General features: G+C 45.4%; 1 protein-coding gene across 1 annotated transcript in view; it reads left to right on the forward strand.

The window, feature by feature from the left end:
• The window catches only part of LOC147117617 (unconventional myosin-X-like), a 70,261-nt gene extending 53,733 nt beyond the window's left edge, over nucleotides 1-16,528 (forward strand). Inside the window, exons 4-5 of the mRNA XM_085989386.1 lie at nucleotides 15,071-15,205; nucleotides 16,296-16,528. Of these exons, the coding sequence (XP_085845512.1) occupies nucleotides 15,071-15,205; nucleotides 16,296-16,431 (271 nt within the window). The 3' untranslated portion in view covers nucleotides 16,432-16,528. The remainder of the gene's footprint in view (nucleotides 1-15,070; nucleotides 15,206-16,295) is intronic.
• Nucleotides 16,529-17,905: the final 1,377 nt, after the last annotated feature.

Here is a 17,905-nt window from a genome sequence, read left to right on the forward strand (position 1 = left end):
CCAGTCGCTGAAGGTAAGCATGCAGGTGCAGCAGGCGGTTAAGAAGGCAAATGGTATGTTGGCCTTCGTAGCAAGAGGGTTCGAGTACAGGAACAAGGATGTCTTGCTACAGTTGTACAGGGCCCTGGTGAGACCGTACCTTGAGTATTGTGTGCAGTTTTGGTCACCTTACCTGAGGAAGGACGTTCTTGCCATGGAGGGAGTGCAGCGAAGATTCACCAGGCTGATACCTGGGATGGCAGGAATGACGTATGAGGAGAGATTGTGTCGATTGGGCTTATACTCACTGGAGTTTAGAAGATTGAGAGGGGATCTCATCGAAACCTATAAAATTCTGTCAGGTCTGGACAGACTAGATGCAGGAAGGATGTTTCTGATGGCTGGGGAGTCCAGAACCAGGGGTCATAGTCTAAGGATAAGGGGTAAGCCATTTAGGACTGAAATGAGGAGGAATTTCTTCACCCAGAGAGTGGTGAACCTGTGGAATTCTCTGCCACAGAGGGCGGTGGAGGCCAGTTCATTAAATATATTCAAGAAAGAGTTGGATATATTTCTTGAGGCTAAAGGGATCAAGGGATATGGGGAGAAGGCAGGGACAGGGTACTGAATTTGGATGATCAGCCATGATCTCATTGAATGGCGGAGCAGGCTCGAAGGGCCGAATGGCCTACTCCTGCTCCTATCTTCTATGTTTCTATGAACACCTCGAGTCTCTTCGCCGGGAGCAAGCGCAAGGAGTGCACGTCAGCCCTGTTGTGTATTTTGAATGTTGTATTTGAATTATCCCACATAGCTTACCGTAGTTGTGATGTGCAATGCACTATGGGAAATAGTGCATTGAGTTGAGAAGATTCTCTGGAAAGTAATGGCTGTTAACTGAACTCTGTCTCCTGCGTATTCTTTTAATTGTTATACAAGCAAGGTTATTAAACTCTTGAGATTTAACAAAAGTGGCGACGAGGACATCTGAACTTACGTGGCTCTGCTGTGCGGAAGATAGTCGGGTTTTACGTGTTTAAACTGTTATTTTTGCCGTGGACAGTTAATTAAGGCGAGGCTGGCTCGAGGATTAAGGAGCTTGCAATGGCGGGAAGACGAGACGGCGTATAAAGTACTAACGACTTGAGGAAGGGGAGGAAAAGCAGTGAGTAAATCGGGAAGGACATTTATTCAACTGTGAAACGATCTGTGAATTGAAGCACTAAAGTGATTTTAGTTGAGTTCAACATTGAAAGGATCCTTAGTGAATGATAATTAGGAGCCTGAGAGAAGGAAAATGGCTGGAATTATCGGTAACATTGGACCGTTTGATGAGAATGTCGAACAATGGAGCTCATACACAGAACGATTTGAATACTTCACACAAGCAAATGAATACTTCACACAAGCAAATGACATTGGAGGGAACAAAGTAGTACCTACATTGTTAAGTGTGATGGGACCAAAGACTTTCAATCTTTTGCGTACTTTAGTGCATCCAGATAAACCAGGGACTAAACAATAGAGCGAAATTGTGGAGATACTAAAAGGGCATTTTTCACCCAAACCCCTAGTCATAGCTGAGAGGTTTAGGTTCCACAGGCGTAACCAGGAAGAAGGAGAAACAGTGACCATGTTTGTAACTGCACTAAAAAGACTATCAGAGCACTGAGTTTAATGACGTGCTAAATGATACTATAAGAGACAGGCTAGTGTGTGGTATGAGAACTGAAGCCATACAGAAGAGATTATTAACGGAGAGTAATCTGACTCTGCAAAAGGCCATTGAAATCAGTATTTCCATGGAATTGGTAGCTAAGGAAGCTCAGCAGTTGGGTGCAACAGAAAAAGTGCACAAAGTAACAACAGAGAGCCAAGGGCCATGCTTCCGTTATGGCAAAACGGGGCATCTTGCGTCTGCATGCTGGTGTGTGGACATGGATTGCCACAGCTGTGGTAAAAAGGGACATATTCAGTGCGCATGCAGAAATAAAAAGGACACAGAGAAAACGTCAAAGACGGAAGGAAGAAAAAAAACATTCAGACAAAAGATAAAGAAGCATGTCCGCTCTGTAGAACAGGACAAAACAGAGGCAAGTGACACTTCAGAGGAGGAACTATCACTGAACGTGCTGACTGTAACTGGGGATTCGCATGGCTACTGGGTCTCACCCTTGCTAGAGGGGCAGCCTGTGCGAATGCAGATCGATACCGGGGCAGCAGTATCTCTGTCTCTGACATAAGTCTACAAAAAGACATTAAAGCACCTTCCACTTCAGCCAGCTAACATAGCGTTAAAGACATATACCGGTGAAAGAGTAACCGTGAGAGGTATTACTGAGGTCACAGTTCAGTTGAATGGACAAACTAGGAAGTTACCACTCTACGTAGTTAAAGGAGACTACCCCTCCCTGCTGGGCCGTTCGTGGATGGAGAGAATAAAATTAGACTGGTCATCAGTCTACATGATGTCACACAATGATCCAGGCTTACCTGCCATCTTAAAAAAACATGCAGAAGCCTTTAATGGAGAACTGGGTAGCATGAAAGATATTACTGTGAAGCTTCGTATTAAGCAGGATAGCAAACCCAAGTTCATGAAGGCACGACCCGTACCTTATGCCATCAGACCAAAAGTCGAGGCTGGCTTAGAAGCCCTAGTTGAAAGCGGAGTACTAGAACCAGTCAGCGTGAGTGAATGGGCAACGCCCATCGTACCACTGCTCAAGAAAGGGGGTGGAGTTAGGATATGTGGAGATTTTAAAGTAACTGTTAACCCTGTATTGTCAGTGGAGCAATATCCGCTTCCCCATATTGATGATTTGTTTGCGGGACTTGCTGGGGGCCAGAAGTTTAGCACAATCGACCTCTGTCAAGCCTACCTGCAAATGCATGTGGATGAACAGTCACGAGAAATGCTGACTATTGTGACGCACAAGGGCCTATTTAGGTATCGTCGACTTCCTTTCGGAATTGCATCAGCTCTAGCGCTTTCCAACGTGCTATGGACCAGATCCTTAGTGGATTGCCTGGAGTCCAGTGCTACTTAGATGATATCTTAGTTACTGGGTGTGATGACCAAGACCATCTGCATAACTTGGACGCAACGCTACAGAGACTGAGGGATTACGGACTCAGAGTTCGCAGGGATAAATGTGATTTTTTTCAGGCATCAGTTGAGTACCTCGGTCATGTGATTGATGCCACAGGCCTTCACAAGGCACCGTCCAAGACCAAGGCAATCGTGGATGCCCCAGCACCCGAAAATATCAGCCAGCTGCGTTCTTTTCTAGGGTTACTGAACTACTATGGACGGTTCATACCGAACCTAGCCTCGATGCTGAGGCTGCTGCATTGGTTGCTATGTAAAGACAAGAAGTGGGAATGGACTAACAAGTGCCAGGAGGCGTTGATGACAGCAAAGGACGCGCTCCTGAAGTCAAAGACTTTGATGCATTTTAACCCTTCATTACCAATACAGTTAGCTTGCGATGCATCGTCATATGGTGTGGGAGCGGTCGTTTCTCATATCATGCCAAACGGGGAAGAGAAGCCGATAGCATTCGCATCTAGGACTTTGAACAGAGCTGAAACTAACTACGCCCAAATAGAACGAGAAGCACTGAGCATCGTTTTTGGCATTCGCAAGTTTCACCAATATTTGTATGGGAGACAGTTCACCCTACTAACAGATCACCGCCCTCTCACGACCATCTTCGGGCCACATACAGGGATTCTGTCACTTGCTGCGAGCAGAATGCAAAGGTGGGCGCTGCTGTTGTCTGCACACACATTTAACATTAGATATCGCAAGTCTGACCTGCACGGCAACGCCAACGGTCTTTCCAGGTTGCCGCTGCCTGTCACCAAGCCTATGACGCATAGCATGGACATCTGCTATTTTAGGCAGGTGGAGAACGTGCCTGTTACTTCGACACAGGTCCGACGAAACACCAGAAACGACCCAGTGTTGTCTGCAGTGCTGGACATTATCGTCAGGGGCAAGCTTGACAGCGATGACCCAAACCTGAAACCATATCTCTAAAGGGGAAACGAACTGTTGGTGCAGTCTGGATGTTTGCTGTGGGGGAGGAGAGTGGTTATTCCACCATCGCTATGGAAACCAGTGTTACAGCAACTACACTGTATTCTATTGGGACATCTAATGTAAGACGGGAGGAGATGTTGTGTATTTTGAATGTTGTATTTGAATTATCCCACATAGCTTACTGGAGTTGTGATGTGCAATGCACTATGGGAAAGAGAGTGCATTGAGTTGAGAAGATTCTCTGGAAAGTGATGGCTGTTAACTGAACTCTGTCTCCTGCGTACTCTCTTAATTGTTATTGCAAGCAAGGTTATTAAACTCTTGAGATTTAACAAGCCCAAGCACCCCACCCACCCGCCCCTTCAACCACTGTCTACCCCACCTGTGACAGAGACTGTAGGTCCCGCATTGGACTCATCAGTCACCTGCAAACTCATTTTTAATGTGGAAGCAAGTCATCCTCGGTTCCGAGGGACTGCCTAAGAAGAAGATAACTCCACCCCCCCCCCCCCCCCCCCGCTATAGTGATGAGTGTGCATGGAATGGCTTGGACATTAAAGGGATGCTTCACGGTGTTGGTGTGGGACGGTGTCAACCTGGCGCATCATGTGGCAGCCAGGGTTTCTAGCGTCAAGGGAAGAAAACCTAGCCATGATGATGCCATCACTGGCCTCCCGGCCAGCAATTTTGTCAGGGGCTAATGCCCTGTGTCCAGTACAGCATCAGGTGATTGCGGAGAAGGTTGGTGATGAGTTTGGTGATGTTGTTGGTGTGCCTGGTGATGTTGGTGTTGGGGCTGATCGTGGAAGGATTCGGAGGACTATGGTCTGATTGTTTCATTGGCTCCGATGTTGCTGGAATAGATGGCAGCTGCAGGTGAGATGACAGAAGCGATCTGTCACTGGTGAGAGAGGTTCTCCCAATGAGGTGGCACTGGACATAGAGTTGGATCTAAAAACTTGTAAGCTAAAGAAGTCTCCATGTATTAAAAATGCAGTAACCAACATTTTCTGTGCTCTGAAACTCACCATCCGCAACATGGCATCCTTGACACCACTTCTGCAGCTGCCAGCTTTTCACAAACATCAGAGCAAACTCAAAACATGGCAGGTTGAGCTGGCAGCATGCCAGCGGGAACACAACACGGGAACACACCCGAACAGCGGGTAACCAATGGAGGAGAAGGTAAAATTACTGGTAAGCCTCAAAATAATCTTAAATTGGCTCTTAACAACCATTTAACTACCAGAATTGTCTTCCCCCACCGCTTGGTGTCGGATCAGTTCTGTGCTGACAGACCTGATACCTGGGAGACTCGCATGGAGGCGGGTTGACAGCGAGTTTCCTACCCGCGCGATTAAATTCGCAGCCATAAATTCTACATATTATAGGCTCATCCTCTCCCACATTTGAGTGAAAATCTCGAACTGTGAAGGTGGTCAGATGATCTGATCTCACTATTTTATCAGAACAACTCTAGAACCAACATTATGATGGTATTTGTTGATTTTCTATCTGGTGCATCACCTCTATTCAGTGCATCATTCCTACTTCTGTGGCAGTGCTGTAATCTAAATGAGGAGGTACTCTAGAAACAGTGAGAAATAGCTCTTGAGTTTTCTTCGCTGCCTCTGATGATGGCTGTTGTAGCTACTATTTAATTGTAGATGGGCAAGCTCTCAGCCAACCTATACAGACCAGCAATGTGGTACTGACATTCTTGCCCCACCCCTCCTGTGGACTTGTCACCAACATTGGGGAAGGTCTATGGTAAGAATCGTAGCCATGCAGGTGACTTTGAGCAGCTGCTCATGTACAGTTGCTTTAAAGTCACATTGTGCTTTTTGAGCAATTGTCACAGGTGTCAAAATCTGTCCCACAAAATTAACGTGGTGAAATTGGCTCAATGGGAACTGGAAGAGGTTCTGCACTTTTTAAAGACAACTAGTGAGGGCACTCCCCATGTAATTCAAATGGACGGAGCATGCACGGCATTCATTTAAGCAATCTCCCACCCATTTACCGGCCCCCCTGAAAATTGCATCTGGCGGACTATGGACATCAATGAGGCAGCAGAGGTGCCCCCCAACCGGAATTTTTCAATTACTGGATGGCTTATTTTCAAGCCAGAAACGAGCAGCCAGCAGTTGAAAATCACGCCCACCATCTCAATCTGCATTTTATTTTTCCCCTTGTGCTGGTATTATTGTTCAAGGAAATTCTTTCACACTAGATGGCAATAAGGTAACAAGTATGTCTTCTTCAATCCTTCTAATGTTAACACCACCTAAGATGCTATTTCAGTGTTTTTTTGTGTGCCAGAAACTTGAAAATAAATAATTCTCTTACTTGAAGATTTATTTATGTTGCTATGTAGATGAGAGAAAACATACATAACCCTGCAAATTTGAGGTGCGCTGTTTGGAATCGGATACTCTGTGGGAATGCTTCCTCCCAGAACCAATATTCTCAATAGGTAGCATTAGTGCTGGGCACTAATATATATTTTTTAAATTGTATTTTAGCCAATACTCAATAATGTGCGATTGGCTATTTGTCCAGTATTCTCAATTAATCACCTCAAATTGCTCCCATCACTCTAGTTCAAAATGGTCTCTGAGGACACAATCTAACTTTGAAAGGATAAAATCTATAATTGCACTGTTGGTTGCCTGTTCGCTGTTCAAGTGGACATAGTATAAAAATATTATACCTCTCCCCCCTCACCACCATTGTGCTTTACTGAAACTCCAGCAACAGCAAGGATGCTTCTAAAACTTGTCTCTTATTGAACAATGCTGTTTTGTCAATGAACTGTGTGTTAAACACCTTGCTAACTGCACCCGCACAGAAGTATCAAATGTGATGGAGAAGTAAAGAGATTTCTATTAGGGTATAAATTTTGTTCAGTCCAAGATTTTTTTTGTGTGTGTGTATATAAAGTTGTTCAGTTTCTTTTGTTGGAGTAGCTGACAAATGGTTTTGTGCATGCAAAAGCAATCATAGGCTGCTTTCTGAAAAGGGACTCTTTGTTCTGGAACAGGCAAACATGATGGACCATAATTTGCGGCCCCTACGACTGCGTACGAGGTGTTTAGGCATGCGCTAAAACCCGGAACTTGCGATCTGTTAAGAATTTTCTTGACCGATCTCCCACATCTCTGGGAAAAGGGCAGAGTTGCCCAACTCCTGCCCAGTGAATGCCCGTGAAATTCTTATGCCTGGTAAAAGCAGGCGTAAGTAACGGTTTTACCAGCATGAGTTTTAAAAAAACAAAAATAAAAATTTGCAATAATTTATAAATTTAAAAACCTGTGAAATAAGCTAAGTTTATTTTTAGCCCCTTTTAAAACATGTAAATTTATTTTTCAAAAAATCTAAATTTTTGTTTAAAATATTGAATTAAATGTCATTTTAATTCACTTTCAATGTGATTTAAAACAAATTTCTTTGATGTGTAGATGTATTTTTTGGGGTATTCCTGTAGTGTATGTACCTTGAAGAAGGAACTATATTCTGCAGCCCCTGTATACTGCAGTACCAGTAGTGACCACCCCTGTATATAAGCCTGTGCAGTAACTTTGTATAGTAGTTCCAGTTTTGTCTCCATTCAGTAAACACCTGTTATAACCAACTTCTGCAGTTTGTGTCTCAATTACACACGGACGTTACACTGGCGACGAACAGATCCGAACTTACCTACAGTTCTGCACCACCTCATGGGGATCCATCTCTGAAGCGAAGTTGTTAAGAGGTCGAGGCCAGAAGGAAGAAATTCAAAAAGAAAAAAACCCAGAAGAAACGGGCGTCGACCGTGGGCAACTGCCCCCTGATTCATCGAATTTGAAGATTTGCAGGAGAGGCTGTCGAGAGCTGGGCTTGGTTATCCAGTCTATGGTGTTCCAGCTAATCGGGCTGGTGGCAGGTAGTACACTGATCCTTCCTGGGTTGCGGCGGGCTAGAGCTCGATCGGGTGGCATTTCAACGGGGCCGAGCAGCGTTGTCGGGAAGAGGAGAGAGAGAGGGTGGAGCACACAGGGCGCGGCCGGTGCTACGAAGCCGGGCAGCGTACAGACCCGAGAAGAGGGAGGAAAGTGTCCCATAGGGTCTGCTCTGACAACGGGAACGGTAATTAAAATAAAATAAATTAGAAGCGCAGAAAGCCGCGAGGAGCTGCAGTTTGCCACGGGGACCGCGGAGAGCGGCGTTGGCAGCAGCGCGGGGGGGAAGTGTGCGAAGACCATAGGGCGCCGCCATCAAGGCATAAAAACGCTAGCAGTAGCGGAAAAGACAAAGCGCGGGAGGCGCCATCTTAATCCAGCGGGGAAGAAGGCAAAGCGCGGGAGGCGCCATTTTGTTCAATCGGGGAAGAAGGCAAAGCGCGGGAGGCGCCATCTTAGATCTCCAAGATGCCGAAGACTGGCAATATCACTGCCTTCGATAATGCAATAGAAGACTGGACCACGTATGTGGAAAGAGTCGAAGTATATTGCAAGGCAAATGAAGTAGCCGATGAGAAAAAGGCATCGGTACTACTAAACTTAATGGGCGCAAGAACGTACGGCCTATTGCGGAACCTGATCACTCCAGTGAAACCGATGGCGAAGAGTTTTAACGAAATTGTTGATATCCTACAGGAACACCTAAATCCTACACCGCTGCTGATAGCAGAAAGATTTAAATTCCACAAGAGAAATCAGCATACAGATGAGAGCAATGCTGATTACCTTACGGAACTACGCAAGCTATCAAAGCACTGCCAGTTCGGAGCAGAACTGGCAGATACCCTACGGGACAAATTTGTCTGTGGACTCCTGAGTGAAGGAACCCAGAAGAGGTTACTCTCAGAGAAAGAGCTGACGCTAGATAAGGCTTTCAGCGTGGCAGTATCGTACGAAGCAGCAGCAAGGGGAGCTGCGGAAATACAGCAAAAGCCACAGGAATACGGCACCCATGAAATGACACGGGGGTTTGAAAAATGTTATCGCTGCGGCAGAAAAACCCATGACCAGAAGGACTGCTGGTCCAAGGACAAAACATGCAGGCAATGCGGAAAGATGGGACACATTGCATGAGTTTGCAGGTCCGGGAAGAAGACTAACGACAACAAAAAGACTACTAAGGAAAAGTACAGGAAAGTACAAAAGATGACGGACAGTAGTTCCGAAGACCAGAAGAGCGATAGTGAATCCGGGAACAAGAGACTAAGCTGTCTCAAACTACACAACGTAATCACAAAAGAGGATCACCGAACCATTTGGGTCACCCTCACGATAGCAGGGTCCCAAGTCAAAATGGAATTGGATACAGGATCAGCCCTGACCGTCATGAATCGACGAGACTACGAGCGGCTATTCTCACCCATACCCTTGAAAGACACATCCATTGTCTTGAAGACATATACGGGGCAGAAAGTATACCCCAGAGGGAAAATAAGGGTGCCTGTCGAATACAACGGCAAGGAAATACAGAAATTGTATCTGTACATACTGCAAGATGGTGGACCACCATTATTGGGACGTGAATGGATCAGAAAGATAAGTTTAGACTGGCACTCCATTCAGGCACTGATGGTGGCTGGTAAAAAGGATGACGACGTCACACCTGGACGATTGTCAAAAATCTTGGCTAACGCTAAAGAGGTATTTCAACAAGAACTGGGAACTCTTAAAGGCGTAACCGCCTCGATAAAAATAGAAGAGAATGCAATTCCCAAGTTTTTCAAAGCAAGACCGGTACCGTATGCAATTCGCCCAGCCGTCGAGGCAGAGCTGGAGAATGCAGGCGTGTTAACTAAGGTAGACTGGAGCGAGTGGGCGACACCCATCGTTCCTGTCATGAAGAAAACGTTAAACAATAAGTCTGAGGAGCCAAGGAAGGTTCGCATCTGTGGAGACTTCAAGGTGACTGTGAACCCAGTCCTTCACACAGTACAGTATCCGAAGATATTTTCACCTCACTATCTGGAGGGAAACGTTTTTAAAAAAATTGACCTAGCGCAAGCATATTTGCAGATGGAGGTTGAAGAATCCTCTAGGAAATATCTCACGATAAACACTCACAAAGGTCTTTACCAGTATAATCGACTGGTATTCGGAGTTGCATCAGCTCCGGCTATATGGCAAAGAGCGATGGAACAAGTCCTGCAAGGGATTCCGGGGACTCTGTTACTTGGACAACATCTTAGTGACAGGTGAAAATGACAGTGAACACCTTGCCAACCTAGAGCAGGTGCTCACTAGACTAAGAGAACATGGGCTACGAGCCAATCGCCCCAAGTGCGAGTTTTTTAAGAAACAAATATCGTATTGTGGCCACGTGATTGATGAAGAGGGGTTACATAAGTCCCCTGACAAAATTGAAGCGGTAGTTAAGGCTCCAGCGCCTGAAAATGTGTCGCAACTGAGGTCATTCCTCGGATTGGTGAATTACTACCATAAGTTTTTGCCGAATTTGTCCACAATTCTGCACCCACTGAACGCCCTGCTACAAACTGGAGTAGCATGGAAATGGAGCGATGAATGTAAGCAGGCCTTTCAGAAGTGTAAAGGCCTGATCACTTCAAGAGAAGTATTGGCTCACTACAACCCATCACTACCGATAAGACTGGCGTGTGATGCGTCTCCCTACGGCGTTGGAGCGGTACTGTCACATAAATCCCTTGATGGTTCAGAGAGGCTGATAGCTTTTGCATCACGCTCGTTAACTGCAGCCGAGCGTAACTACACCCAGATTGACAGAGAGGCCCTCAGCCTGGTGTGGGGGGTGAAGAAGTTCAATCACTACCTGCACGGACAGAAATTTACTCTACTAACTGATCATCAACCTCTTGTCTCCATTTTCAACCCTAAGAAGTGCGTCCCGATAATGACAGCACAACGGCTACAGAGGTGGTCCCTTTTCCTAGGAGCACACCAATATGACATCGAGTACAAAGGAACTAAACAGCATGGGAATGCTGATGGATTGTCGCGCCTACCGTTGCCGACGGTGGAAGAAGCACCTGCACTGGATCCTGTGGAGATATTCCACTCGACCATAGTCGAATGTCTACCTGTGACGAATGCAAACGTAGAAAAGGAAACACGAAATGACCCGACACTCTCCAGGGTCTATGATTTAACGGTGAAGGGATGGCCAGCACATGGCGAACCACTGTTGCCAGCATTCTCGCCGAGAAGAGAACAGCTGTCAGTGTGCCGAGGAACCTTGATGTGTGGATCCAGAGTAGTAATTCCACCCAAATTGAAGGATAGAGTGCTCAATGAGCTTCATGAGGGTCATCTGGGAGGGGTAAAAATGAAGAACTTAGCCAGAGCATTTGTGTGGTGGCCGGGAATCGATCGAGAAATTGAAGAGATGACCAAGAGCTGTACAGGATGCCAGAAGGTCCAAAACGCCCCACCACAAGCCCCTCTACATCCATGGGAGTGGCCCTCATCTCCATGGCAAAGGGTACACATTGATTTTGCTGGTCCATTTATGGACTCGATGTTTTTAATTGCGGTGGATGCACATTCAAAGTGGCCAGAGGTAATAAAAATGTCCTCAACCACCACAGAAAAAACTATCACAGTCTTACGAACCATATTCGCCAGAAATGGGCTGCCTGAACAGATTTGCTCCGACAATGGACCACAGTTTGTGTCTGAAGAGTTCCGGAGGTTCTTAAAGAACAATGGTGTTAAGCATTACACATCCGCCCCATATCATCCAGCCACCAATGGATTGGCTGAGAGGTTCGTTCAAACATTCAAGAAGGCTATCAAGGCAATGTGTAATGAAGACATACCCCTACAACACAAGGTGGATAACTTCTTGTTTGCCTACCGGAATGCGACACATGCGGTTACCAACCAAACTCCAGCCATGATGTTCTTCAATCAAAGACTAAGATGCCGCTTGGATTTGGTTAAGCCAAACGTCAGAAGAGATGTGGAGAACAGGCAGTTTCAGAATATGAATGAAAGGCCAACCAGGAGTTTTAAGATAGGTCAACCAGTTTTGGCCCGGGACTACCGCACAGAGAAATGGCAGCCAGGAACGATCTGCACACGGCAAGGACCTCTAATGTATACCGTGGACGTTGGAGAGAGCATTGTAAGACGCCATGCTGACCAGATTCTAGAGTCACTGGAAAAAGTCAAATCTACACCACGATCCTATACACCTGGTGATGAAACCGAAGTACCAATTGCATCTACCTCAGAATCGGTGATATTGGAAGCAGACGAACCAAACAACGACGTTGATCCCGAATCAACTTTGCCAGAAGAACCTGATACCCCAAAGAGGTGTTATCCGGACAGAATCAGGAAGCCTCCTCAAAGACTGAATTTATAATTGCTTAACTTCAGCTAATGTATATAGCAACTGTAATTGTAAATATGTTATTTAATTATTAATCGAATGTTATGTACTGTTTAGCTAAAAAGGGGAGGAATTGTAGTGTATGTACCTTGAAGAAGGAACTATATTCTGCAGCCCCTGTATACTGCAGTACCAGTAGTGACCACCCCTGTATATAAGCCTGTGCAGTAACTTTGTATAGTAGTTACAGTTTTGTCTCCATTCAGTAAACACCTGTTATAACCAACTTCTGCAGTCCGTGTCTCAATTACACACGGACGTTACAATTCCCATTCATACTTACGGGGTTTCTGTACATACGGAACCTCCATAATAAAGAATGGGATCCCCCTTCTGTTATTCGTTGGTCTGGCCCACGTGATCCCAGGGGCACTCGCGAACCACTTGTATCCCTGGGATACGTGGGCCTCTATGCATAGAGACCCAGGAGCGCAAGTGTCCGTGGATCCCGAGGCAGAAGATATGTTTATAGATTTATTGCCGGTCGGAGGCATCCGTCTGTGGGAAGCCTCCGAATGCAAATTCAGGCCCGATGAGTTTGTTAAAAGTTCAGAAACCACAGGACATGTTTTGTGGTTTAAGGTGATGCATGCAATTTGGAATTGGCCTACTCAATTAAGATGGAGCACTTTTTTTTAAACCATGCCAACTTTCAAGTTCTAGTCTGGTTTTTCTTTCTTGGTCTGATGAGCAGCATATTCCGCAACAAATGTGCAATTAAATCCCAGTGATGGTTCATTCAGAATAGGATAGAAAAAAGAGCACAAGATAGTACATTGACATTTGTAATGAAATTTATTGCCCTGAAAATGAATTAAATTTAAAAGTCCCAAATTTCCTTTGGGATTGGGGCAGACTGCCAGTGTAACTGGGATGAGCAGGGGCAGGAAATGGGGTGTAATCCGCTAATGCTGCTGAGTATCCTATCTGAAGCTGGGTTTTCAGTGTGTGTGTGTGTGTGTGTGTGTGTGTGTGTGTGTGTGTGTGTGTGAATTCAACTTTTTTCAAAACAAAATTCCTCCTGGACCTGGCAGCTTTGCAGTCAAATGGCTATCCAGTGCCGCATTTCAATCGTAACCCCATCTGGTGGCTGTTCATAGTGCACTGATACTGGAACGGGTGCCTTCCAGCATTATGCACATGGGGTCAGGCACTTCAATCACCATACGGTTCATCTCCCACCTCGCCGTGGTTACAGCTGAGGAGCGTGATCACTGGTTTTTGATCACAAAATATTATAAGCTAACTCAGTTTGTAAAGGTGAGCACTTACTGGTTAATATGTAAATAATAATGGAGGACTAAGGTGTGACTGTAAAATAGTTGTCAATAGGATGGGTAAAACAACATAAATTCTCAGAATGAAGCTCAAGAACTTTCGAGATTAAATTTGCCTATTTGCTACTATTATTTGCAATATTCCATTTTGGAGGAGGATTATTTTTGCACTGGTTGCAGGCTGTTTGATGATCACATTGGAAGATTAATAGTTGCAACATCATCACTGCAAATTAATAAAGAAATAACCTCCAGTCAACCAGGAGCTTTACAGTGTATGTTTTAACTGATTTTATTTGTAATATTGCCTTTAATAATGCATTATAATGGGAGAAATAGGTTTTCTACACAGTTATCCTTCCTGGAATGTTTTAGCTGTATTTAAATGAGGCAAATTCACCTTTGGTGTCAATATAATGAGATTCCCTAGAGAGTTTAAACATTAAAAGCTGCATTAATTAGTAAGAAATAAGCATCCCCTTCTGTAGAGTTTATTCAGAGATCAAACAACCTAGAATTTTGTGAGTATATGTAACTCAACAACTACTACTTACATTTGTATAGAGCCATTAGCATAATGGAATATCTCAGTGTGCTTCCCATCGGAGAGAACAGACTGAGTTGACCAAAAGCATAGTCAAAAAGAAGAGGTTTAAGGAGGGAATTCCAGAGCTTAGGGTCTAGGCAGCTAAAGACATGGCCACCAATGGTTAGGATAAGGGCAGCAGAGTTTTTGACAATTTCAAGTTTATTTAGGGTGGAAGATGGGAGGCCGGCCAGGAGAGCATTGGACTTAAGTTAAGTCTAGAGGCAGGCAAAGAGATTTAGGGAGGGGATTCCAGCGGGTAGGACTGAGGCAGTTGCAAGCTCTGTAACCCGGTGAAGAATGTCTCGGGTGGGGTGGGAGGCTGCAATTAGGGGTTGCACAGGAAGCCACAGTCAGAGGACTTGAGCTGGCTTGTAAAGAGGATGTTTCAGAGGCCATAGAGGAATTTGTAAAAGGAGAGCAAGAATTTGGTGAACTGGGACTCAGGAAGTCAGTGCAAGCCGATGAGGGCAGGGCTGCTTGGTGAATGGGATTTAGTGTGGGACAGGATGCAGGCAATGGAATTTTGACCAAGTTGGAGTTTGTGTAAGGAAGAGTTTAGGAAGCAGAATCTTGAGGTAATGAAAGCATGGGTAATTGTTTCAGCGGCAGTGGGAATGTAGTAGAGCAAAAGTGAGTGATGTTGCGGAGTAATTTATTGAGCATTGCCATCATGTTTTATTAGTGTTAACTTTGTATAGTGGAGTTGAGATCGATGATCAGCCATGATCTTATTGAATGGCAGAGCAGGCTTGAGGGGCCGTATGGCCTACTCCTGCTCTTACTTATGTTCTTATGTTCTGCCCTCAGTGGAGAAAGTGGTGCTGGAAAAACAGAAAGCACAAAACTTATCCTGAAGTATTTATCAGCAATGAGCCAACATTCCCTTGAAGCAACAGCAAAGGAAAAGATCTCCTATGTTGAACAGGCTATTTTGGAAAGCAGGTAATGATAAGTGCACAAATGTTATTACTCAGAGTTTGCAAATCTTAACCTACTTTAGTAAATTTGTTATAACTATAATGTTAGTGATGCTTCTGTCTAACATCAAGCCCTGCTATCCTTGGCAACTCCTGCTATTGTGCTTTTTTAGCCTTTTCTTCAGCCAGGAGGCAATTTATCCAGATGCAGAGATTTTTATGATGATCCATTAAATGCAGCCTTTCCTTTTTGTCCCTCTCCCCTTATCCTTCCTCTTCTGAAAGTAATGTTAGGATATGGTTCCATGGGCACCGGAACCTTTCCAGTGGCTAGCAGTCTGGAGCTGAATTCCTATCCAATTTATTTCCTCCCTCAGCAGTCTGGGGACACTAAGACCAATGGTAGTGTCCGCACTCCCAATCGAAATCTACTTAATCAGCACAGACTAGGGATGAAACCTGGGATTTTCTTGATCAATAAAGGTGATGCTTCTGTGAGGTAGGATTAGTGTTAGCTGCTTTCCTGCCTGCTTCTGCAAATATTGTCCTACACTAATACGTTGGCCAGTTGAAAGCAGACAATACAAAGCTGCAAATGCATCTCCACATTTACACGAATAAATTTGGCTTTTTTATTCAAGAGGCAAAGTTTTGGATGTGCAAAAGTTGAGGTCTACAATTATGCTGCTTGGATTAGGGGCCTTGAACTATCAGTGTAAACACTGACAACTGGATTACAAATACTAATCTTGCAGAGTTCAACCTATGTTGTCCTCAAAATAAACATAACTCCAATCCATGGAGGCTGCATTTCAAACTTCTGTGGCTGTGCCTATAATGGATTTCACCTATAGTTTAATTATAGTACAAGTAGAAATTATTACATTTAACATTCACAATTATTATACTTGCTAATTGTAATAAACTTTTCGCAGACACTCTAACTACATGTACTTTAGATATTTTAATTAGTTTTTTTTCCTATAATCCTGTACCTCATTCTAAAAATATCTGATATAAAGTAAGCGATTAGTCAGTCTGTGTGCATCATTATTTTATGTGGAGTTAATCTTAACTTTTACTTGCTGAATTCTAACCTATCTTTAAACCAACAGTCCCATCATGGAAGCATTTGGTAATGCGAAGACTGTCTATAACAACAACTCCAGTCGATTTGGAAAGTTCATTCAGCTAAATTTCTGTCAGAAGGGCAACATTCAGGGAGGCAGAATCATAGATTGTATCCTTTAATGTGACTGACGTCACAATGCACCCTAAAAAAAAGTTCTAACAATGCTCCCTAGTTTAAAGTAAAATGATGACTGTGTAGGAACTGGGGTTCCTAGCCGAAGAATTGAGATGGACTCAGAAAATCAAAAACAATAAAATTTAATGAACAAACGAAGCTGTACAGGAAACTGTAGGATACAATGCAAATAGGTCTGGTCTGCTTGAGACTGCTAGAAGGTTCCGAGCTCAACTGCTAGAGGTTCCGAGCTCTGACGTCATGACGTCATCACGTTCTTCTCGCCGTTGAGAGATCACGTGACGAACGGCATGACGTCATCACGCGGAGTACAGGAAAGAAGCCCTAGCTAGTACAGTTAACGGATACATTAAAGGTGCAACCCCCAGCTGTACTACATTGCTGTAAAAGGAATTATATACACTTGTCCATAATCCTCTGGTGGTTCCGCCACATGCGCCCCCCCAGAATTGCTTTTAACAGAGAAGGTAAGGCGAGAAGGGGGTCTGACGAGTCTGTGCGACCGACTGCGATACCCCGGCAGCTGCAACGGAGCGCTAGAAGACGAACTGGCCATTGGCTGTGGTTGTGATGACGCCGCAGGCGGAGGAGAAGAGGAGGCCGGCTGTGGTCGACCCAGTGAGGCGGGCACTGGCGACTCGACGGATGACTGTGGCTGTACTGGACCGGCAGTCGACGGTGGATGACCACGACGAGGCGGCTGAGCGGTGACGACTGGTTCGCTCAGATCCAGATGCGCCGGTTTTAACCGATCGATGGAGATGTGGTCAGGCTTACCGCCGACGTCGACTGTGAAGGACTTGTCACCTGACGAGATGACGTGGAACGGACCTGTGTAAGGCGGTTTGAGCAGGTTTTTGCGAGCATCCTGCCGAACGTATTCTGTGCTCTTAAGATCCACCGGGACATGGGAGCGCTGCAGGTCATGATGCGACGTAGGCACTGGGATGAAATTCCTAGCCGCTTCCTGGTGGCTGACGAGCTGCTGAACTGGGGACCAGGGTTCCGTGTGAGGAGGAAGAAAATCGCCAGGCACTCTGAGTGGTTGGCCGTAAACCAGCTCTGCTGAAGAAGAATGCAGGTTGTCCTTAGGCGCCGTGCGAAGACCTAGCAGCACCCAAGAGAGCCTGTCCACCCAACTAGGCCCACGGAGACCAGCACACAGTGCGGCTTTAAGGGACCTGTGGAATCTTTCACACAGACCGTTCGCCTGTGGAGGGTAGGCAGTGGTACGATGAAGCTTGGTGCCCAAACCTTGAGCTACGGCGTTCCAAAGCTCAGAGGTAAATTGAGGCCCCCGGTCGGAGGAGATGCCTGCCGGTACCCCGAACCGAGCTACCCACGACGAGATGAAGGCTCTGGAGACGTCTGCCGCTGTGGTGGCAACCAAAGGGATTGCCTCTGGCCACCTGGTGGTGCGGTCTACCACGGTGAGGAGGTGAGTGTACCCGCGAGAGG

This window comes from Somniosus microcephalus, chromosome 5 (assembly GCF_052327205.1).
Source record: "Somniosus microcephalus isolate GS21.2 chromosome 5, FLI_Smic_1.0, whole genome shotgun sequence".
Taxonomy (NCBI): Eukaryota; Metazoa; Chordata; class Chondrichthyes; order Squaliformes; family Somniosidae; genus Somniosus; species Somniosus microcephalus.